The sequence below is a fragment of the Vombatus ursinus genome, unplaced genomic scaffold (genome assembly GCF_900497805.2).
Source record: "Vombatus ursinus unplaced genomic scaffold, bare-nosed wombat genome assembly UNPS02010639.1, whole genome shotgun sequence".
NCBI classification, from domain to species: Eukaryota; Metazoa; Chordata; class Mammalia; order Diprotodontia; family Vombatidae; genus Vombatus; species Vombatus ursinus.
In genome coordinates this window covers 728544-752555 of record NW_020950417.1, presented here as the reverse complement: position 1 = coordinate 752555, position 24012 = coordinate 728544, and the positions used below count along the sequence as shown (strand labels likewise).

The 24012-nt window shown below is 40.6% G+C and overlaps 1 protein-coding gene across 2 annotated transcripts in view; it reads left to right on the top strand.

Annotated features, from left to right (window-relative positions):
* Window positions 1–1249: 1249 nt before the first annotated feature.
* The window catches only part of FNBP1L (formin binding protein 1 like), a 111337-nt gene continuing 88574 nt past the window's right edge, over window positions 1250–24012 (top strand). For both annotated transcript variants that reach the window (XM_027854871.1, XM_027854870.1), the window contains exon 1: window positions 1250–1404. In XM_027854871.1, coding sequence (XP_027710672.1) covers window positions 1381–1404 — 24 coding nt within the window. In that variant the 5' untranslated portion in view covers window positions 1250–1380. The remainder of the gene's footprint in view (window positions 1405–24012) is intronic.

Genomic DNA, 24012 nt, shown 5'->3' with positions numbered 1-24012 from the left:
CTCTAGATTTTACATGCGACAAGTGAGTGGTAACCAATAGTGGCATGAGCATTGAATTTGGAGTTGAGAACTTTTTTAGCCTGATCAATGCAGTCATAAGCCATGAATCCAGAAGACTGAGGAAGAAACAAACCACTTAAAGGTAGGGCGGGACATAGATTTTCATGCACGGCTAATGTGGGAATTTACTCTGTTGGACTATTTTTTTTTCCATTTTTCCTCCAAATGGGGGGGAGTGGCACAAATTATAAATATATGTAAAGATAAATAAAAACATTTTAAGTCCTGGGTTCCTGTCGTGTGACCAAGGCCAAGTCACCTACTACTTCTGAGCCTCAGTCTCATCATCCGCAGTCTCTAGGAATGCAGGAATAATCTTGGGAAAATGTTAAAAAAAAAGTTTTGTAAACCAAAAAGCCCTCCATAAATACGACTTTTGAGGATCCTAGGAGTAGAAGGTATGAGGGGGACCACCAGCTTACTATCCAAGGGAGGACATGCTATTCAATACTAATTGTTTCCAAGTATTTTAAGAGCTATTGTATGGAAATGGGATTAGGTTTGCCAAGTCACACAGGGCATAACTATGAATTTTTGGATGGAATTTGCAAAGATGAAAATTTAGGCTTGAAGGTGGGGAAAGTCTCCCAAAAAAACAAGAGATGTCCAAGAGTGGAGCCTCGGGCGGTGGGGGGTTCCCTCGTGACTAGAAGTCACTAAGCCAAGCCTCTGATGGGTATGGAGGGAGCTCTTCAGGGTGGGATGGCCGGTCCTTTCCAACGCCGGAATTGCGGGCTTCTCCGGGGCCCAGGCATTTAAAATATGCAAATATGCAAAAAGAAACCGCGTAAACAGCAAAACATCGGCATGATTACTCTGAAGCTCGCGGCCGGCGCTTTTCCTGGGGAGGGGAAGGGAGGTGTGAAGGGTGTGCGGCTGCCCAGCGGCGGGTTCCGAGCCCGAGCCCGAGGGTTGGGTGGGGGAGAGTGTATTTTTTCCTTTCCTCTCTCCCGCCTCCCCGAGGACGCCTCCCAGGCCCCGAAGAGCGCGGCGGTCCGCCGGGAGCCCTGGCTCCCGGTCCGACGCGGCGCTGCGGGGCGGTGCGGGTCCTCCCCGATCCCGGCGTGCACCGCGACTCTCCCGCTCCATTCCCCCTCCCTTCGTTCTCCCCCTCCCAGTGCTCCGGGAGGCGGGGACGCGGCGGCGGCGGCGGCGGCTCCTCCAGTCTGGTCTCGCACTCACTCACTCACTCACTGGGGAGCCCAGCGGCGGCAGCAGCCTCAAGCCGGAGGGAAGGACTGACTGACGGGACCGCGAGCGAGCGAGCGGACAGACCAACCGACCGACTGACCGCCCGCCCGAGGCGCCTCGAGTTCCGCCATGAGCTGGGGCACGGAGCTGTGGGTGAGTGCGGGGCGAGCCGAGCTGCCCAAGGGCGCACCCACTCCCCTCCCCTCCCCTCCGCCCGGGGCCGGGCTGGACCGGACTGTGAGCGGGAGGAGCGGGAGGGGGCGCCCATTGAGTCCCGTGCGACCGTGGGGGCGCCAGGGACTGGGGGCGGGGGCGAGTCCCTTTCTCTTTGTGTGCAAGCCCCTCCGCCGAGCCCCCCTCTGGGCCCCGCGCTCTCCGCCCGCTGGGGGGCCGAGGGGCGCCTTGTGGCCCCCGCCGACCACGGCTTCCGCTGGAGGGGGGCCCCTCCCCTCCTTTCCGTGCCCGCATCTTGGGGGGGGTGAGCCCCCTCCCCTTGCTCCCCCTTCCCCTCTTATCCTCGCCCCTTCTTCCCTTAGCCCCCTCCTCCCCTCGACCCCCGCCCCTCCTTCGCTCCTCTTCTCCCCGTTCTTTCCATTTGCTCCCTCTCTTCTCTTCCCTCAGCCCCCTCCTCTCCTTGCCCCCCGCCCCTGCCCCTCCCTTTTCCCCTTGCCTCCCCTTTTTCTCCTTGTCCCCTCTTCCTTTAGTCCCCTCCCTCCTCCTTCCCTTCCCCCCCTCGCCCCTTGTCCCCTCCTCTTTTGTTCCCCTCCCCTCTTCCCTTAACCCCCTCTCCCCCCAGTCCCTTTCTCCCTTTTCCCCTCCTTGGGGCGGGCCAGGGGCGGCCAGCGCCTCGGCTTCCTTTGTATCTCGGGGCTGCCTTCGGACGGGAGGGGCGGGACCCTATTGTCCCGAAGGAGAGGTGTTTGTGTGGGCGGGAGGCTCCCCACCTTCCTCGCCTGGGAAGGGGAGATGGCGCTGCGCCCGGACGGGTTTCGGGGCCCCCGTACCCCCACCCCAGGCCAGGTAGGGCAGAGCGGAGGGGGTGCGCGCCTTTGTTCCGAGGCCCGCTCTACACGCCCATTCTTTTCTCCTCCTAGGCTCCGGGCTAGCTCCGGGCTAGCTCCGGGCTGCGGCGGCCGGCTCCCGGGCTGTGCGGCCAGCCACCCGCGGGGAATAGGCGCCTCCTGGGTGTCGGGGTGGGTGGGGCGCAGGTGAGTCGCGCTCCCCGAGGGAGCCCAGGTGTGCTTGGCTGGTGCCTTTCCCCTCCAGCCCCTCCAGCCGCCCCCCCGCCCCTCCTCTCCGCCGGCCCACGCCGCGCGGGGTAGTGGGGCGAGTGGCCAGGGTGCGCGCTGGGGGCCTCCTCGGCTGTAGGCGGGGAGCGAGCCGGGCCCCTCCCCTTTTTTATTATCCCACCTGTGCAGTTTTCCTGGGCTCTCGCGACGTGGTGAATGGAGTTCACTTAATCAGAGGGCCGATTGTATCCTCCTTTCTCCTTAATCAGAGAGCTTTCTTCGGTGGAACAAGTGGTTTGCAGTTTGTGTGCCTTTTCTGGGAGGAAGTTGAATACGATCTGGCCTTTCTTGTGTTGTGGACAAAACTATGCCCTTTTCTTTCCACTTCTTGCATTATTAGCTTTCTTTCATTCCAGTTTTAAAATTATATACATCCCCCCCCCCCATACGAATGGCGCTTTGGTGAGCAAGCCAGACAATTTACGAGAGAGGGGGTAAGCCAGTAATAACAAACATAGCCCTCCGGGGCACAGATGATTGTTTTCCTTTCGAAATTTTTTTCAGAAGGAAAGGTAATAAAAAGTATTTTGGCTCACGTTTAAAGTTTTTCTTAAAGATTTTTGTTAAAAAAAAAAAAGATTTTTGTAAAGACTATATTAGAAACTCATCACTTCTCCCTTCTCTCCCCAAAATAACCTGTTGAAATTTCACCTATTGAAGGAGTTTTTCAGTCAGCTAGGAACAGAATTCTGGTTTTGATTACAATTTCTTCTGTAATTGAAAAATTACTTTGCACTGCTTTGCAATTTCCCCTGTAATTGAAAAACTACTTTGTACTGCTATACAATTGTGTAAAAATGTTCCCTCTTGAACTGTGCTGACAATAAATGAAATAAATACTGAATAGTGAGAAATAATCTCTAATTGCATTTCCTATTAAAATGCAAAGCAGTTCATTTTTTCAAAGCTTTAGTGGTTTGAGGATGTGTTTGAAACAGTTATTGACTAGTTAGCTGTTCAATTTTTGTAAACTATATAAAATAAAACCTGGTATTCCATTTTACTAGAATTTCCTTTCAGTATTTTTGAATCAGACTTTTAAAACATAAAATTATAGAGTCAGATACTTCCGAGAAATGTATTTTACTCCTGCCTGGGATAATGGAAACACATGTTGCCACTCATACCCTTAAGAAAGCTGAATTTGGGAAAAGTTTCTTGGAAATTTTAGATTCATAAGCTGTCTCATTTATAATCATAACAATGACATTCTAAAAATTGAGTTGGTTGTATTACATTGGGAAATGGTGGAATGTACTCTTTATGTTCATTCTGAGATATGTGTGCTTATTTTTATTATAAAGCTATTCTTTATAAAAATTGAGAACAGTAGTATAGTAGAACCACTTAGTTATGTAGTAGTACAAGGCTGATACCCTTATTAGGGGCAGCTGGGTGGCACCTATGTGACCCTGGGCAAGTCACTTAACTTTTGCCTCAGTTCCCTCATCTGTAAAATGAGCTGGAGAAGGAAGTGGCACCACTGCAGTACCTTTGCTAAGAAAACCCCAAATCAGTCACTTAGAGTTCAGACTCAACTGAACAACAAAAATACCTTTATTAATCATGGTGCTTAACATATGTTTGTTAAATAAATGACCTGATCTTGTGATATCTCTGACTTTTGCTAAAATGAAGTTCTAATTTCTAACATCATGTTAGAGAGGCAGTGTAGTGTAACAGGTAGAATGCTGTACTCTGGGTCAAACAACTAGTCTGTGTGAGAGTCAAGACTTGAACCCAGCTTTTCCCATCTATGATGCTTTTTATCCACTGACCTGTGTTGCCTCTTTTTGTGTACCTTAAATTGTTGTAGAAATAAACATTCAGCACACGATTGCAATAATCCAGGCAAGAAGTAATGAGTCAAGACTAGGTTGGTGGTGATGGTATTGGAGAGTAGAGGATGGATAGAAAAGAGATACTAAGGAAAATTGGGTTGATGTGACTTGTCAATGGATGGAATGTGGGGGCTTAGGAAAATGGAAGAGTTAAAGATGATTTTGAGGTTTACAGCCTGGAAAGATAAGGATGTTATTATTAATAAAAAGGAGTCAAAGAGGAAAAGGGGCAAAGAAGGAAATAAGCTCTTACTATGTGCTAGGGTGAATGGGGGTGTTCAAAGAGGACTAGCACCTCTGGTGTGAGGGCTTGCTGAGCCCTTTTCAGGGCTGCTCATCAACCTTTGGTGTCCATCTGTCACCCAGTCCTCACCTGTGGCTCTAAGAAGCTGTAGCATGCACAGTGGCTGAACCCTGTAAAATTAGGCTAAACCAGGTTGAGATGAAGTGACAGGCCTCAAACCAGTTGTTGAATTAGGGGGATGTCCACCCCGTGCATGTGAAGACTTTCCCTGACAGAATGGGCAGATGAGAACAGTTTGTTTTAATGGCTCATGATGGCTGCAGCACTCCACTGCTGTGGAGTTTTTAGAGCGTGGTCAGACATCAGAGGTGCCAAAGTCATCCACTGTATCCTGGGCCATTGATTGTGACTCTAGAAGAGAAGAGGAGGCTGATAACTTTGTGCAATTCTGCTTCACTTAAGTCCAGTTCAGGAGCAAGTCAAGACATTACCTTGTGATGTTATTGGTCTTCTTCCAAAATGACAGCTATGTGCTAAGGCACTGTAGCAAAGAAGTGGAAACTGATAACAAATTATGGTACATGTATGTAATAGAATACTGTTGTTTCCCAAGAACTCCAAGAAATGATGAAAGAGTTGGTTTCAGAAAAATCTGAGAAGACATTTATGAACTAAAGTCAGCGGAAGCAGGAGAACAAATTATGCTGGAATGACAGCATTTTTAAAATGAACAGTTTTGTAAGACTTGATGCTGATCAGCTCAGAGCCATGAAGAATACTTTCTAAGAGATAATAATGAACTCTAATCTGCATAATGAAACATTATTTTGGACATAGCTAATATGGAAGGGAAGTGCAGCAGGGTGCGAAGAGAAGAAGCATTTAAATAGCTATTTATATGCTTGCTCTGGGGCAGCTAGGTAGCACAATGGGTAAAGCACCGGCCCTTGGAAGTCAAGAGGACCTGAGTTCAAATATGGCCTCAGACACTTGATACTTACTAGCTGTGTGACATGATTGCCTCGACAAAAAACAAAACAAAACAAAACTATTACTTGCCTACTATGTGCCAGACACTGTGCTACAAATATTATTTCACTTGGTATTCACAGTTAACTCTAAGGGTTGGTGCTTTTATTAAACCCATTTTACAGTTGAGGAAATTGAGGCAAACAGAAGTTAAATAATTTGCCCAGGGTTACACAGCTAATGTCTGAGGCTGAATTTGACCTCAGGTCTTCCAGACTTCAGGCTTAGTGCTCTATCTACTGTGCCACCTAAGTGCCTCTAATATGGAAATTTGTTTTGCTTGACTATACATATTGGTTGCAAGGGTTTTGTTTCTCTCCCTTTGTTGGGTGGGAGGAGAGGAGAAAAATGCTTGATGTGGTGGGAAAGCCCTGATTTAAAAAAGGATCAGGAGGAGAATCAAGTTTTAGAGGTAAGATTGGATTTTCAGAAGATCATAGATTCAGAGTAGAAATGAACCAACTACCTCATTTTACAGATGATGAAACAGACGTATTGAGATTAAGTGACTTGCCCAGGGTCACAAAGCTTTGAGTTTAAGGTTTTTGAAGACATAGGGGTGGAACTGTCTTGCCAGCAGTTGTGAGACTGGTGTACAGGAGAGAGGTGGGAGGTGGGGGTAATGTTTTGGGAATCCTCTGCATGAAGGTAAGATGGTTTAAGCCAGGGGTGGGGAACCTGTGGCCCTGTGGCCACATGTGGCCTTCGAGGTCCTTGGGTGTGGCCTTTTAACTGAGTCCAAGTTTTACAGAACAAATCCCCCTAATGAAAGGATACTATCAAAGGGCTGTACTTGAGGACCTAGGGGGCCACAGGTTCCCCACCCCTGGTTTAAGCTGATAGCCAAGGACAAAAAGAATTACCTGGGGGAGAAGGGATAGGAGGGACAAAGAGAGCCAGAGGAGATCATAACAATCTTATAGGTAGGAGAACTGACTGGGCTGTGTCAGAAAAGAAAAGTTTTAATGACTGACAGGGCTAATTATTAGTTTCTGATACTTCAGAGAGTTCAAGGAATATGAGTACTGAGAAGAAAGGCATTTTTATTTGGAAAGTTGGAGGCTCCTTGTGACCTTTGGAAGAGTATTTTAGTTGTGGTGAGACCTGATTACAGATTGCAAGAAATGGAGGAGTGGGTGATAAGGTAGTGTATACAGTGAGTGTGGACCAGTGATTCAAACTCAAATAGAGACAGATCTCTGCAGGCTTATTGATTTAGAAAACTACAAATTAAAGTAATGTTCCAGTGCATTTTATTTTGTTAAACATTTCCCAATTACATTTTAATCTGATTCCTGGCATTCCAGAATTTTTTGGGGGGGGGAGGGTTTAGGCAATGTGGTTAAGTGACTTGCCCAGGGTCACACAGCTAGTACGTGTTATGTGTCTGAGGCTGGATTTGAACTCAGGTCCTCCTGAATTCAGGGCCTGTGCTCTATCCACTGCACCACCTACCTGCCCCCCAGAATTTTTCAGGCTATGATTCTGACCTCTCTTTTGTGGATGATAGTCTTTTTAGAAGTTTGGTAGTGAGGGACAGGACAGTAGTTTTAGATTTAGAGATAGTAGATTTAGACATTGAAGGTGTTTTTTTTTTTAGGTTTGTAGGCACAGGGGTAGGAACCAGTAGAAGGAGAGTGAAAATGCTAGCAAGTGGGCAGAGTTGATAAGAAATAATAATAATAATAAGGTACTGGAATAGTCAGGAGGGAATGGGAGCCCCTGAGCACTTAGAAAGTAGGAAAATAGATGGAAAGAGACCACACAATTACAGACTTGGAAGTGGCCTTGGAAACATCACTACTTCCACTACCCACTGGCCCTACTTCCAGCCTGTAAAATAGCTTAATTTCAGAAACTGGTGGTTTTATTACTGGAAATGGCATTAAAGAAGATACACTCCCATCTGTTTTGTTATTACACCCTAAGGACCGTGGGGCCTTTCATTTGACTTTTAGTGAAACCTTCTTTGTGTGTTGTCTCCAAGTTAGAATGTGAGCTTGTTGAGAGGAAGGACTGTCTTGCCATTTTATTCGTATCTTCAGTGCTTAGCACAAAGCTTTTTTTTTTTTATACCTCCCATTAATTCATTAATCTGCACACATAGAAGAAAGATAAGTGTATGGCAGTCAGTCAGGTAGTGTTCGTTAAGTGCCTACTCTATGACAGGCACTGTGCTAAGTGCTGGTGATAGAAAGAAAAGCAAATTCTCAAGGAGCTCACATTCTGATGGAGCAGACAATATACAAACTGCATACATGTAGGATACATGCAGGATAGATTGGGAATAGTTTCAGAGAGAAGGCATTAAAGGTTAAGGAGGCATTCTTTCAGAAGGTGGGACTTTGGCATTGGATAATGCCAGGGAATAGGAAGTGGAGATGAGGAGGGAGAGGGCTGTTCAGTCAGGAGGACAGCCAGTGAAAACACTCTGGAGAGCCATTTATGAGGCACAGCAAGGAGGCCAGGTCCCTGGATTAGATTGTAGAGTATATGGGGGTAGGGTTAAAGTATAAGAAGACTGGAAAAGGCCAAGGTTATAAAGGACTTTAAAAGTGAAACAGAAAATTTTATGTTTGAACTTGCAGACAATAGGGAGCCACTCCAGTTTATTGAATGGGGGATGTGCATTATGGTCAGACCTTCATTTTAGGAAGATCGATTTGACAGCTGTTGGGAGGATGAATTGGAATGGGCAGAGATTTGAGCAAAGCAACCAACCAGCAGGTTTTTGCAGTAGTCCAGGTATGGGGTAATGAGGGCCTGTTGCACCAGAGTGGGGGGCAGTATTAGAGGAGAGAAGGGCATGTGTACAAGAGATGTACTAAAAATTAAAAGCTGTTGTGACTCACCCATTTAGTCATCATTTCTTATAATCAATCAATAAACATTTCTTCAGTGCCTACTGTGTGCTAGGCACTGGGTACACAAAGAAAAAATGAAAAAGTCTCTACTTTGAAGGAGTTTGTAGTCTCTCTGGAAGACAATGTATATAGGTTTGTACAGGTTAAATAGATGGTAGAGAGGGAAGCTGCAGATCAATTGAGTGGATTAGGAAAGGCTTCTGGATAGTTAGTTGTGTTTGAGCTGAGTCTAAAGATAAGCGGGCTGAAATGAGGCTAGAGTGACCCTCACGTGTAAGGAAGAGCTAATGTGAAAAGTAGTGAAAAAGCAAGTTTGGGCATTAGAAGAAGAGTAGTGTAGAATGAGACTTTAAAGATAGGCTGGTGCCAGATTGGGAAGGACTTTACAGGCCAAATAGAAGAATTTATATTTGATCCTAGAGTTAATACAGAAAGCTGGAGTTCATTGAATGGTGGAAAGACATGGTCAGATCTACATTTGAGGAAAATCACTTTGGTAGCTGTATGGAGGATGGATTGGTATAGGGAGAAACTGGAGGCAGGGAGACCAATTAGGCCTTTGCAATAGTCCAGGAAGGAGGTACGGAGGGCTTGACTTTGGATAGTGGCTGTGTAAATAGAGAGAAGTGGTTGAGTTTGAGAAGGAAGATGGGGGTGGGGCTGGGATAGGAAAGAGCCTTCATACCTGTCCACAGTTGAATATGTTGAACCAGCAAAAGAAATTGAGATGGCAAGTTAGACTAGGGGGAGGCCATCCAAGTGAATAGTTAGCCTTCCTAGGTCTCAGTTTCTTCATCTGTAAAAAAGGAGGGATTGGACTAGTTGGCTTCTGAGATTCCTTTCAGCTTTAGATATGTGGTGCTGTGATCTTATGGGTGTCATGAAAACCCAGAGTAGTGAGTAGTCAACATTGTCAGATATAGCAGAAGTCACAAAAAATGAGGGCTGACAAAAGACCTCAACATTTGACAGTTAAGAGATCATTGATAACTTTGGGGTGATCAGTTTCAGTTGAGTGATAAGATTGGAAGCCAGATTGTAAAAAGTGGGTGAGAGAGTACTGAGAGGAAAAGAAGTGAAGCAACAACCACAGACAGCTTTTTCTAGGAGTTTAGTTGAGAAAGAGGAGAGGTATAGACAACAGCTTGAGGGTATGGTGGAGTCTAGGGACTATTTTTTAAGGATGAGGGAGGCTTAAATATGTTTGAAGGTGGTAGGGAAGGTATGAGAAGATTGGGAGAGATTAGAGGTTGGAAATAGAGGGTTTGATTGAAGGGACAATGCTAGAGAGGACAGAAGGGGATAGGATGGGATGAAGAGTATATGCAGGGGGTCTGTGTATTTGACTACTTTCAAATCAGTCTACTTGTGCTATTGTCTAACTCTTCATTATTCTACAAGGAATTAATGAAATACTTTGGTGGACACTTTGCTAAAATGGGTGGACCCCCTTTATCCATTACTCGGTGCATTCTCTAGCTACAGCATTCCCACGAATCTATCAGTTTAGTAATCATCAGAAAAGGGAATAAAATTAATTTGGCATGAACTGTACTTGATGAAGCCATACTGGTTCTTTGTACTTGCAGTTTCCTTTTCTATCCCTTGTCCTTTTCCTTATCTTGTTTTGGAATTTTCACAGAAATAAGATATAAGGTTATCCACATATTGTTTACAGGCTGTTTTTCCCCTTTTGAAACTCAGGACAATACATTTCCTTTTTTAGGCTTGTGATACCATTCTTTTTTCTCCACTGTTTCTCCGTGATTGGATCTTAGCTCAGCATTTATATTTTCCAGCTCTTCAGTCCTCGAGGGTGTCATTCATTGGAGCCAGATGACTTGAATTCATCTCTCCTTGCTATCTTACTTGTCTTGGGTTTCAACTCTGAGTTAGTCTTTTCTGATTCTGCTTTTGGTCCAAAAGTTATTATCTTTGACAGAGAAGTCCATTGTCAGTCAACATTGCTTTGTCCACCCCAAATTGCTGTCCAATCTGATCCTTCCTGCCATGAAGAAAAAAAAAAGCAACAACAAAAAACCCCACACAAACCCCAACTCTTTTTATTGTCTTATTTCCTTGCTAGCTTTGGGTCATTCTAAACTTTAGTACTGCTGACACTGTTCTTTCAGAATTGTGCCAGACTTTTGCATTCATTTTCTGTTGCTTTCCTTTGCTTCTATCTTATGTACATATCTTTCTTAAATCTAAGTTGTTTGGTAGCCCAGTGTGGTGGAAAGTTCACTAGACTAGGTTTGAATTCTACTTCAAACACTTGTTAGTTGTGTGACTCTGGGCAAGACAAGAGATGGAAAGATTGAGAGTCAGGATTGTGAATCAAGGAAGGAGGATAGTGTCAGAAGTTGATAGACTGTGGGGATTAGAATGAAGCAGCAAAGACTAAGAAAGAAGAGGTTCTTAAGAAATGGTGGTAGAACAGTGGTTGGCGAACAGCAGTATTAAGATGAGAGCAGGTTGACTCTTCTGGCCCACTGAATCTTTGCTAAAGGAGTGGCTTCTATTGATTAGTGCTGGCTAGCATATTTAAATAGTCAAATGGATGTGTTCTTACCCATTTATAAGTTCCCTCCAGTGATGCAGATCAAAGCCTATACTTGCCTTCCTATCTTGTCTGATCCTTACCCATGTCCTACTACAAGTCCCCCTTAGAAGGGTCCATCCATTAAGAGGGTATCAGTGGCACATACCCTGACTGTCCATCTGTCATCTCTTGCCCTTAATAGTTGACCTGCTTATCTTTCTGTTCCTTGAAGATGTCTTTTACTCATGTTCTTTAGTGGTTACATATTGCAGCTTGTTCACACCCACCATATGCTAGCATAGTTACTTCAATACTCAGATCTGTCAAAAAAGTTTGTGACAGTCGGAGAATTTATCCCCTTTATCTTCTGGTAGTAGGAGGAGAGTTTTCTTATTTTTGTAGCATAGGAAGACACATTACTTCACCTTGCATTACCAGAAAGATAGAGAATCCAGTGCCTCTGTAACTTAGTAGGCATAATAGGCAATGTTTGTTGAACTGAATTGAATTGGTAGTCTGGAATCATTTGGCAGAGTCTTCTGTTGAAGAATCTCAATGTATCATTCGACAAACATTTGTTAAATGCCCTGCTTGCGCAAAAGACACTCTGCTAGACGCTACTCATTGAGGCTTGAGGTTAAATTGCTAGCATTATTCAGTGATTTATGCTTTTGCTTTCTTACACTGTTATGCATATATGAGATAAAGTTCTATTTGTTTAATACCACCTCCCTGTTGTTTAAGCTTCTACTCCTCCTTGAGTTAATATTAATTCCACACCAAGTTACTGTACCATTTCTTTATTTTTGTCTTTGGTAGGAAAATGCCTTATGTTGTTTTGACAGCTCAGTGGAACTGTGGACTTCTAATTCTGTCTTCTAACTTTTAGACTCATAAGTTGATTTATTCCTTGTTGTAAAGGAAGTTTATTTTGATATATCATAAATATTTAAGAATATTTTTGAAGAATCAACTCCAACGTTGACAGAAGGGAATAACTTGCCAAATTGTTAAGTTGTAAAATTATATTTTCAAAAATTATCTATTGAGTATCTCTTTGAAGCTTCTTTTATACTATGTAACAAGGCTTGCAAAATTTGCTTGGATCTAGAAGCTCTCTCCCAAATTTAAAGGTACTTAGTGGTTTTTTTTTTCAACTTTGAAGGAAAGAAAAACAAAAGAAAAGGGAAAGGCATCAGTTCCCATCCTCAAATTAAGGTCTTGAAGACATTTGATGCTGCCTCTTCCCCCCCCCCCCCAATCAATTAGTTGCTAAGCCCTGTTAATTCTACTTTGACTATACCTCTGACATCTAACCCTTTTCCCCCACCACTACCATAACTACTACTACTACTACCACCTCCTCTTCTGCCTAGAGTATAAAAGCCTTGCTATCTTTATTTCAGTCCTAGTCTTTTCAAACCATCTGTTATGTTGATCCTGAAATAGCTTTCCAAATATATAGGTCTTACTTTATACACCATTTGCTCTTCTGTTCCAGCTAAGCTGGACTATTCAGTGTTTGTTCTTTGATCAAATTTTGATTGAACATTCGGTCTCCTATGCCTGGAGGGGAAGTAATGGTTCAAACCATTTGAACCAGTGGTTCAAAACAAACCCCAAAACAAACTACTGACTCTGGAGTCAGAGGACCTACTTGTGTGACCTTGGGCAATTAACTTAACCTCCCTGGGCCTCAGTTTCCTCATCTATAAAATGAGGTTGAATTAGAGTCAGACATTTCTTCCAGCTTTAGAGCGTTGAATCTCTGTATCTGGATTCCTCCAGATGTTTTGAAATGTTTTGAAATCTTTCTCTTCTTTAAGATCCTGCTTGGGTGCCATCTTCTCCATGAACCCTCCCTTGATTCTCCTCCCCCTCCCCCTCCCCCTCCCCCCAAAGTGATTTCTCCTTTTTCAAATTTATTTTGGGAGGGGCTAGGCAATGGGGTTAAGTGACTTCCCTAGGGTCACACAGCTAATAAGTGTCAAGTGTCTGAGGCTGGATTTGAACACGGGTTCTCCTCCTGACTCCAAGGCCAGAACAGCTCTATCTATCCACTGTGCCACCTAGCTGCCCCTTTACATTTCTTAATAGTTGATTTTCTAGAAGCTTTCCTTTGGCTTTCACACATTTTATTTTGTATTATATTTGTGTGTATATTATAGTCCCTTTATTAGATTCTAATCTCCTTGAGGGCAGAAGTTGTTCAGTTTTTCATTTTTTTGTCATCCAGGCATCTATACTCAGTGCCTGACATGTAATAAGTAGATGCTTAAGGTGTCTGAATCTGTTAAAGGCTCAAAGAAGGAAATGAACACCTGTATCTCTAGGATGCTTCCTGTGCCATGTAATGGGCTTAGGACAGTCCTTGTGGCCAGGTATTCCTTCCCTCACCCAGTTCCTCACTTTCTTTATTCTTTTATCTTCTTGAATACTTTACAGGGAAGTGTGACCCAAGCCAAGACTTTAGGCAGTTGCTGCTGAACCTGAGGAGAGCCTTGCAGTCGGCAGTGCTGCCCACCTTGAATGTGACTCAGCAGTATGTCAGAATTCCTGTTACTCTAGTGGTTGAAACGTCTGTAATTTGATTGGTGTGGGAATTAATTCTACAAGTGTAGATCATGACCTCTCTGTACCTTAGTAGACTATTGTGATGAGATACTATAGCTATGCCATCTAGTATATTAGTCCTTTTTGATTGTGCCACCTTGTCAGTAAAAAATTTTTGAGCATGACCTCCAATATGTGTGTATTTACTTATATACATTCCTCACAGTGCGTTTATGCGTGTTATAAAATTTATACAAAAATAGAAATTAAAGAAGGGTAAGATTATTTGATACTTGAGTCAGCAGGGGAATGGCATGGTCAGACCTATACTTTAGGACAATCACCTCAACAGCTCTATAGAGGGTGCTTTGGAGAGGTGAAACGCTTGAGGCAGGAGACTCTAGTTAGCAGGCTATTGCTATGGTTCAGGCAAGAGGTAATGAGGGCACCCCACCCAAAATGAAAAAAGGGAAAAGCAAGTTTCCTACCAGTTACTGCCTCTTGAGGGCAAATCTTGCCCTCTGAGGGTACCTGCCTCAGCTAGGCCCTGATTGGGGGGGAGGGTAAGGGTTGCACTTGCCAGTGAGCATCAATAGGAGTGTTCCCTGAGGAGAGTTTGGAGAATAAGGGCAAGTGTGGTTGTGTTGGCGACATTCCATGTGGAAAAGAGATGAAATGGACTCATCTTCTTCCTACCTTGAGTGTTGATTACAAATATGTAGGGGCAGTTCAAGGTCCCTGCTTTGGAAATCTCTGATCTGTAGTAAATGAGTGTTGATGAGCCTCTCAAATTTAGGCTTATTCCTTCTACTATTCCATCATTGATATTTAAAGCCTTTTTAACTTGGGAGAACTTACCATAAATTGTGCTTCGTTGGCTTAGCCTCTGTGAATTAGGGTCACCACCATACCATGATTGGGCATTGGAATAGTATTTGGTGAAGTTTTCAAATTATTATTGTACCATGAAAAATTCATGAACAGGAATAATGAAGTGTAACTATGTAGTTTTGCATAGAACTACATAAATGTAGTGTCCTTATGTAGTTTTTGGATTGTGCTGAAAGTACTTAACTCTATAATGACCTAATTATTAGGAAGTTGTCATGGTGACGTAATGCTCAGACTTTTGTGTGACCTGACATAGGAGGATAATGTTAGTTAATGCAAGACTCTTATTTAGCAACTGTTTTGGTAATAACGGTGTTCGTTGGCCACAGTTTCTTATAGACTTGGTGAAAGAGAGAAATATGAAATGGCAAGGAGAAAAAGGTAATACCAGATATGCTTTCTGAATCTTACCAATAGCTAACATGTGGTACTACCTTCAGTAAGTTTGAGGATAGCTTTTGTTTTGATAGCTTATTGAGACAATTAAAAGTTTAATGGTTCTTTTACTCTTTTCGGAAATGATGCAAAAATATTGTATATCTTTTTTTAATTAGAAAATACATACTTATTTAGATCTTTCTAGTTTTAATAACCAATTGCTGTTTTCCTGTTTCCAAGAAGTGAGAAGGCATTGATTGTGAAGATTTTATCTTTAAATTAAATTTGGAAGTTTCAGAAACCTTGCCGAAATAGCTAAGCTAATCTTTTATCATCTATGAAAAAATATAGATGTTAATGTACGTATTCTAACATAGGGAGCCATTTTATATAGTAAATTGGAAATGTGATTTATCTCTTGGTGTGACATTTTCTTATCTATTAGTCAAGCCTAAGAACTTTGCTTGTATAATTGAAGATTTAGCTGGGTTTTTTTTTTTTATATGGTGATAGATCTTAAAGTCCTTGCATTGTTAGAAAAAAGGGAACACTTGACTTTTCTGTGTAACAGAATACTTTCCTGTGTAACGGTACTGTATAATTGTATTTATTTTTTTGGCTTGATTATTTTATGGACTTCTAGGCTTGAGAACAATTTAAATTGAATGGGAATTTAGCTGGTTTGGACAAAGATTGGAAAGTGTTTGATACAGCCTCCCAAACTTCCCCCCTGCCCAAATGAGTGCAGTGATATGTGTAGGTTGATAAGATAATTCTTTATGATTCTGAAGCCATTCTGAGAAAAACAGCATCAAAATTATAGTGAGGTTAAGGTATTTTGGGGACGGACATTAGAAAATTGTAATTGCTAAGAAAAAAAAACCTGGCAAATAGTTTTGTGAGTTAAAGCAGAGGATGTGTGTGTGTGTGCGTGCATGCTCGCGTGTTCGCTTCTATGCTCGTGTGCATGTTTTGGAATAGTCCTGGAACTTCTTGAGTAATAAAATAAATTGAGTCAGCATTTTTTACTGCTGCCTGAAATTGTTACTTGCCACGAGCAGTTTGGTGAGTAGCTTTTCAAGTTAGGCTAGTATAACACAGGTATTTTATTAATTTGCTTTGAATGATATAATTCAAAGCTTTACTGTGATGAGATAGCCTAGAAACAATAATAGAATTTGGAATCATATTAGGTGTAGTATTAAGAAATGGAGAAAATCAAAAGAAAAAAATCCTAATTATTTTTCTCTTTGAAACTCATGATGTTGAGAAGATACTGTAATTGTACTCAATTTTTCTGTACCTGGCATTAATAAATACAGTTATTATTTATGGTAGAATTTTAATATTTATTTTGAAGAACTTTAAAAAATATATACTGATATTAGAGTTGATCATTTTTCTTGGTTAAGAACTTGTTTAGCAAACAGAATAACATTCCAGTTGCCTTATTTTTCTTCTTCTAGTGTGTTTACATATGGAAATCCTAGTGTAACTTTCATGGAAAGCTAATGTATCCAGTGATATGTGTTAGTAATTCCAGCTATATAAGGCAAAGGGGGGGGGCAGCATATGGGAATTTAAAAATAATGAAAACCTTCTGCTTTTATTTAAAACATGATCTTCTTGACCCTGAATTTTATTGCAGAATGCAGTCAGTTTCCATAAATGAGACATTTTGGCTGTAACTTTTACTCAAAATTTTGTTCCAAGAACACTAACAGCAGTATGATAATTCTTTTTTGGTGATGTAAGATTACAAACACTGTTGTGATACTTGCTTAGCCATTCATCTTCTAGATGCAATGTCAGTTTGGTATTTGAGGTGTTTTGTGTTTTTTTGGTTGTTGTTTTGTTTTGTTTTTTGTCCTTTTCACAGTATTTTGTACTTCTTACTTAGGTCAGGAATCTGGTCTCATTTGACCTTGGCATGATTGTATCTTGGCTATTAGTCATTCATTGGCATAAAATGTGCTGTTAAACAAATTCATTTTACAGATGTATTAATTCAACAAATATCGATTGAGTGTGAAAAAACACTTGCTCCTCTTGTCTACACACTTTACTTTTCCATCTCCTTGCCTTTTGTTCATTTCACTGTTTTATAAACATCATCAGGAAGAGGACCTAGGCCTCTTCTTACTTACAGTGACTTGTTAACTTTTCTCTTTCAATCTTTCTAATGCTTTTCTGCCAGGTTAATCTGCCTATTTTAAAGGTACTGGTATGCACAGTTCAATTCAGCAACCATGTAATCCCTACTATGTGTGAGACAACTTAGCCGGGCAGCTAGGTGGCACCCATGTATAGAGTGCCAAGCCTGGAATCAAGAAGAATTATTCATCTTCCTGAGTTCAAATCTGCCCTCAGATATTACTAGCAGTGTGACCCTGGGCAAGTCAGTTAACCCTGTTTCCTCTTCTGTAAAATGAGCCACAGAAGGAAATGGCAAACCACCCTAGTATCTTTGCCAAGAAAACCCCAAATAGGGTAACAAAGAGTTGGACGTGACTGAAATGACTGAGTTATAAAAACAGCAACAAATTTGCAAGGCATTGTGATAAACTTTGGGGTGCAAAGACAAAAATGACATTATCCGTGCCTTTAAGAAGCTTATATTTGATGGAGGGAACACAACTTGTATACAGAGATGTGCATATAAAGAACTTGCAAAATTCTTAACCTGGCCCTTTATAACGTGGCTCCCATCTGCTTTTCTATTTTTTATATTACTCCTCTTTTTACACTTAGTTCTGTCAAAATGTTCTCATTAAGGAGGTGACATCTGATGGATGTTTTGAAGGAGTATACAGATTCTGTGAGGAATTGTCAAGGAAGTACACTGCAAGTTTGGGGTACCACCTGTATAAAGGCACAGAGGTAGGAGATAGAATGTCTTGTAAGAGAAATGACATGTATGGGCTTGGTAGTGCAAGACAGTTTGACTAGAACAGAGTGCACGAAGGGGAGGAAGATGAAGTAAGACTTCAAAGTAGGTAGGAGACAGATCATGGAAGCTCTGAGAACTTTATATTTTCTCCTAGATGCAATAGGAAGTCATTAGAGATTTTTGAGTAGAGAAATGACGTGGTTAGATCTGTGTCTTAGGCATGGCAGTTTGGTAGCTGTGTGGAGAATTTTAGGAAGCTCTTAGACTTTAGGCCATGAAGTCCGTCCTGAACTATGATAGAGAAGCTGTGTGAGTAGAGAGAAGGAAACAGATGTGAGAAATGTTGTGGAGACATATTCAACAACACTTAGCAACTGATAGGTTATGGAAAGGGGGACAGTAAAGGAGAGAGTAGAGACAAAGATAACTAAAAGGTTGAAAACTTTGGTGACCAGAAGAATGGTAGTATCCTTACCAGAAATAGGCAGCTTTGGAGGAGGAATAGTTTTGTGGGATAGGTCATGAATTCTGTTTCAGACAATTGAATTTAAGATGTCAATAGGACATTTATGTAGAGATATCCAGTAGGCATAATGTGGGAAAGAAATTAGGGCTAGGTATATAAATTATAAATTAAGGAGTAAGCTACATAGAGATCCTTGAATTCATGAGAGCTGATGAAATCAAAGAAGAGCTTATACAGACAGTTGAGAAAAAGGGCCCAGGACAGAGCCTTGGAGGATGCCCACATTTACTGGATGGATGAAGGATGATAACCCAGCAGAGGGGGTCTGAGAAGGAATAGTCAGAATAGAATAGAGCAGAACCCAAAGAGGGTAGTTTCATGAAAACCAAAGAACGAGAGAATGTTCAGGAGAAAGGGGATGGCCAATAGTAAAACAAGGGAGATAGTTAAAAAAAAATTTAAAAAAACAATTTTTTTTTCAAAGGGTGAGGTCAGAAGCCACACTGCAGGAGGAAATGAATGTAGATGAACTTTTCTAGGAGTTTGGCTGAGGGAAGGAAGAGAAATAAAATGACCGTCTGTGGGGAATGGTAGAGTCAAGTTAAGGTTTTTTAAGGATGGGGAAAGAAGTGGAACTAAGTGTAGGCCTGTAGATGAGGAGCAAGTGGATGGGGTGGGAATGGGGATGGAGAGAGATCAAGGGAGCAAGCTCCTGGAGATGTGAAGGGAGATTTGTCTTGGCAAGGAGAAGGACCACATTGGAGGCAAAGAAGGTGAGAATTGGGGGAAGAGGGATTTTAAGATATGAAGTAGGACAGAGGAAGGAGCTCATGGCAGATAGCCTCTACTTACTCAGTAAAGTCTTTTGCTGAAGACAAGAAATGGGGTGTTGAGAATGTGGTATAGGAGGTTAGAAGAGAAAGGAGAAAGATAAAAGGCCTGACTTAGGATAGTTAGAATCCAGTTGAGACTAGATAACATCAACCCAGTGTTTTTAGTGAACCCAGTTGATGTATTTGCAATATTTGCAGCACTCTCTTCAGGAACATTTAGCAACACATAAGTAAGAATGGTGATGGTGTTTGTTGGGAGTAAAAGTTGGAGTTTTGGTTGGTAGAGCATGGCTGTTAAAAGGTAAGTTGGTAAGGGGATTCAAAGACAGGTTGATATTGTGTGGTTGAAGTGACCAGGCATTAGGTCAAGACTGAAAGGGAAGCGAGTCCAGAGCTGCAGGGGTGATGAATTCTGAAAGCAGGGAGGGGTAGTCTGTAAGTCAAAAAGCATTTATTAAGCATTTATCAAGTGACTGGCACTGTGCTGAGTGCTGGAGACACAAAGAAAGGCAAAAAAAAAACCAGTTTGTGTTCCTGAAATTTGCTTATGTGATCACTCTTTTGGCATTCTAATAGGCATGGAATACCTTCCAGCACCAAGCCCTGCTCTTATCCATACCATGACCTCCAGTCCCTTGAGCCCTCAGTTCTCTGGCAGGCTACCATCCTTCCACTGAGCACACTCTCCTTTCCTTGTCTTCGTCTCTACCTTTTTCCATTTTCCTACACATTCTGGATATTTTGGTTTTTCCAAATAGATTTTGTTATTATTTTATTGTTTTATAAAGTATCCCTTTGATAGTTTGGTATTATGTTAATATTATAAATTACCTTTGTATCGTTACTTTATTACATTGGCACGTAAGCTATGAACACTGAACATTCTCTAGCTATTTAAGTTTTTTATTTTTTTAAAGAACACTTTGTAAGCTTTGGTAGATAAAGCCCCCCTCCCCAATATTTTATTTGTTTTGTAGTTATTTGGAATGGGATTTTCTTTTCTATTATTGCACTTTAGATTTTGCTATACACAAATGCTATTGATTTTTGTGGCTTTATTTTGCAGCCTTCAATTTTAAGGGAGCTATTGTCTCAGTATCTTTGTTGTTTCCCTTGGATTTTCTAAGTAAATTGTAATGTAATCAGTAAATAGGGATATTTTTTAATCACCTTTAATTTCTCTCTCTTATCTTATTACTATTGTTAGTATTTCTAGGAGAGAGAAAGAACATCCTTGCTTTATTTCTGTTTTGGGGTAAGGAGAAAGGCAACAGGCGATTATTAAGTACTTAAGTGTCTGACAGCGTGCTAAGTGCTTTACAAATATTATTTTGTTTGATCCTCACAGTAATACTATGAGGTAGATGCTATTATTATCTCCATTTTACAGATGAGACTAAGGCAAACTGAGGTTAAAGTGACTTGCCCAGGCTCACACAGCTAGTATTATCTGAGTCTGTATTTGAACTCAGGTCTTTTTTTTTTTTTTTTTAAGGCAATTGGGGTTAAGTGACTTGCCCAGGGTCACACAGCTAGTGGGTGACAAGTGTTTGGGCTGAGGCCGGATTTGAACGCAGGTCCTCCTGGCTTCAGGGCGGGTGCTCAGTCCACTGCACCACCTAGCTGCCCCTGAACTCAGGTCTTCTTCAATTCAAGCCAGCACTCTATGTACTGCACAACCTAGCTGTGTCAGTGGACATATACTAGCTTCTCATATATAGCTTTTGGTTTTAGAAAGATACTTTTTGTGGTATTAAAAAAAGATCCCTCAATGCCTGTACTTAATAGAGTTTTTAGCATAAATGAGTGTTGTACTATGTCAAAGGATTTTTCTGCTTCAAATGAGATAATCTTGTAGTTCCAGATGTTTTTGTTTTTAACATGATTTTTTTTCTCTAATGTTTAACCATTATTGTATCCCTGGTATAAATTCAACTTGATTATAATGAATGCTTTCTTGGATGAAATATTATAGTCTATTTGTGAGAGGATTTATTTAAAATTTTTGAATTAATATTTCATAGTGATATTGGTCTGTAATTCTTTATCTTTCTTTGATTTAGGTATTAGGACTATATTTGTCTCCTAAAAGGAGTTTGTTAGAGTGCCTTCTTTCTCAGTTTTTGAGAGCCATTTGTATAGAGTAGGTACTAATTATTTTTAGGCCTATTATTCTTAGGCAGTTCTTCTACAGTTAGTTCTATTTCCTTTGCTGAGACTGGATTATTTAAGATTGTTGAGATTCTATTGGTTTTGGTGTTTTGTATTTTTGAAAGTAATAATTTATTTCTTTTGTATTCTCAGTTTTGTTAGCATATAACTATACATAATAGGTTCCGATAGCTTTAAAAATTATTTCTGGTTTTGTTGTGATTTCCCCTTCAATCATTCCCTATTTTGTTGATATGATTTTCATCCCTTTTTAATCAGAATGACTAAAGTTTTACCACTTTGTGTTAAACTTGTCAAAGAACTAGTTTTTGTTTTGTCTGTCATGGTCTTTCTGCTTTCTAATTTTATCAATTTCTCTTTGAATTATCAGTATCTCTTCTTTTGTGCTTATTTTTGGTTTGTTTGTTGAGTTTCTGATTTTTTAAAATGCATGTTCATTTAGTTGACCGGATCCTTTCCTATTTTGTTAATGTGTGTTTCTAGTGGTAAAAATTTTCCCTTGCCTTAGAGGCATCCAGAGGATTATTTTAGTGGCAACCTATAAATTTTGCTGTGTTCTTTCATCATTATCATTGTCTTCTACATAATTATTAGTTGTTTCTATGATTTATTCTTTGACCCATTTGTTATTAATTTCGTTATTAAGTCGCCATTTTGGTCCATGTGTTTTGCTTTGTGTTCCCTGAATTGAAGACTATTTTAGTTGTTGCGGTCTATATATGTTAACTATTTTTGCCCTTTTTTGTGATATCTCTATGGCCCAATATATGGTCTTTTTTTAAATAAGAATTTCATGTGGTGTTTACAAATATGTCTATTCTGTAGTTGTCTCACTGAGAAGGTACTGTAAGGCTTTTGGCTGAAGCTTCTTCAGTGGTTTGTTCAATTCTGTATTTTCCCTTTTATAACTTTCTCATAGCTCTATCTAAAACTAAGAGAGGTGCATTAATGTCTCCTACTGTTATTGCGTTACTCTCTATGTTTTCTTGTAATGCAGTTAGTTTTTCGTTTATTAATATAGATTTTTATGGCATTCGGAGTATATAAGTTTAATATCGATACTGGCTTGTTGTCTATGATTCCTTTCAACATAATGTTATTTCCTTGTTTATCTTTGATTATAACTTCTCTTTTTCTGGATTCAACTGATGCATAGTAAATTTTGTTCTTGTCTGTCACGTTCTTTGTCTTTTTTTTAAGTTTCTTATAAGCAATAGATTGTGGGTTTTGTTTTCTTATCCATCTGCCACTCTCATTTTCATTGAATTATTTAAAATGCCTCCCTCCTTTCCTCCCTCTGTAACATTATAGCCAAAATCCAGAGCTTTCAGGTTAAAGGAAAAATACTTCAAGTAGTCAGAAAAAAAGAATTCAAGTACTGAGGACCCACAGTCAGTATTACACATAATTTAGTGGCTACCACAATGAAGGAATGGAGAACTTGAAACATGATATTCTAGAAAGCAAAGGATCTAGGCTTACAACCAAGAATGACTTACCCAGAAAAGCTGAATATACTGCTATAGGGGGAAAAAGGAATTTTTAATGAAATGGAGGATTTCAAAGCATTCCAGATTAGAAGACCAGAGCTGCATATAAACTTTGACATTCAGACAGGAATCAAGAGAAATCTAAAAAAAGATTACTCAAAACAGGAGGGGAAGGGGAAAAGGGAGAAGGAGGAATTAGAGAGAGGGGAGATTAAAAGAGGGATCAGTTCTAAGCAAAACAAATTCTAAGCATGTATAAAAATGTGTGTTGCTTTTGTTGAGGTGGCAAGAAATGGGAATATGAGGGGGATGCCCATTGATTTGGGAACGGCTGAACAAGTCAATGTGTTATATAAATGTAAGGGCATCCTGTTGTGCTGTAAGGAATGATCAAAAGGATGGTTTCAGAAAAACCTGGAAAGACTATATGAAGTCTATACAAATACAGAATGAAAAGTAAGCAGAATCTGGAGATTTGTAAAATGACAAGAATATGGTAAAGATAAATACCTTTCAAAGACATCATTGTAATGACCAACCACGGTTCCAGAGGACTCGTCAAATGTGCCCAAATCAGCAAGTTTCATGTTATACGTGTATGTGTATGTGTACATGTATTCCTGTTTATATGTGTGTATATGTGTATGTATACATGCACACATTTAAATGTGCAAATTTATACATTGGCCATACCCAAAAGGAAAATATATGTAAATACACACATATTTTCTCCTTTTGGACAAAGCCAATGTCGAAATTTGTATTGCTTGACTATATAGGTTAGTAACAGAGGTTTTGGGTTTTTTTGTTTTCACTTGTTAGGGGAGGTGTGAATGAAGGGAGAAAAGGTGAATTTTTGCTGATTGAAAAATAAAATTTAATAAAAAAGATATAACTTTAGTAAGATAGTAAGAAAATTGTGCTATAGTTTGTATCTCCTAATGCATTTCAGTTTTTCTTTCATTAATTTGTCTCTTCCACCCCAAATCCCTGAGGGGAAAAAAGGCAAAAACAAAAAATAAAGCCCATTATACAGATCTGCATATTCATCAAAACTCATTTCCATATTGGCTTTGTCAGAACATATCTTTTTCTGCATTTAAATATATCACCTCTTTGTCAGGATAGGAATGGTGTTTCATCTTCATTCTTTTGGACCTGTGGTTTATTATAATTTTGATCTGAGTTTTAAAGTCTTTTAAACTTGTTTTTCTCTATAATATGATTGTAGTATAGATTATTCTTCTAGTTCACTTTGCTCTATATCAGTATATAGAGA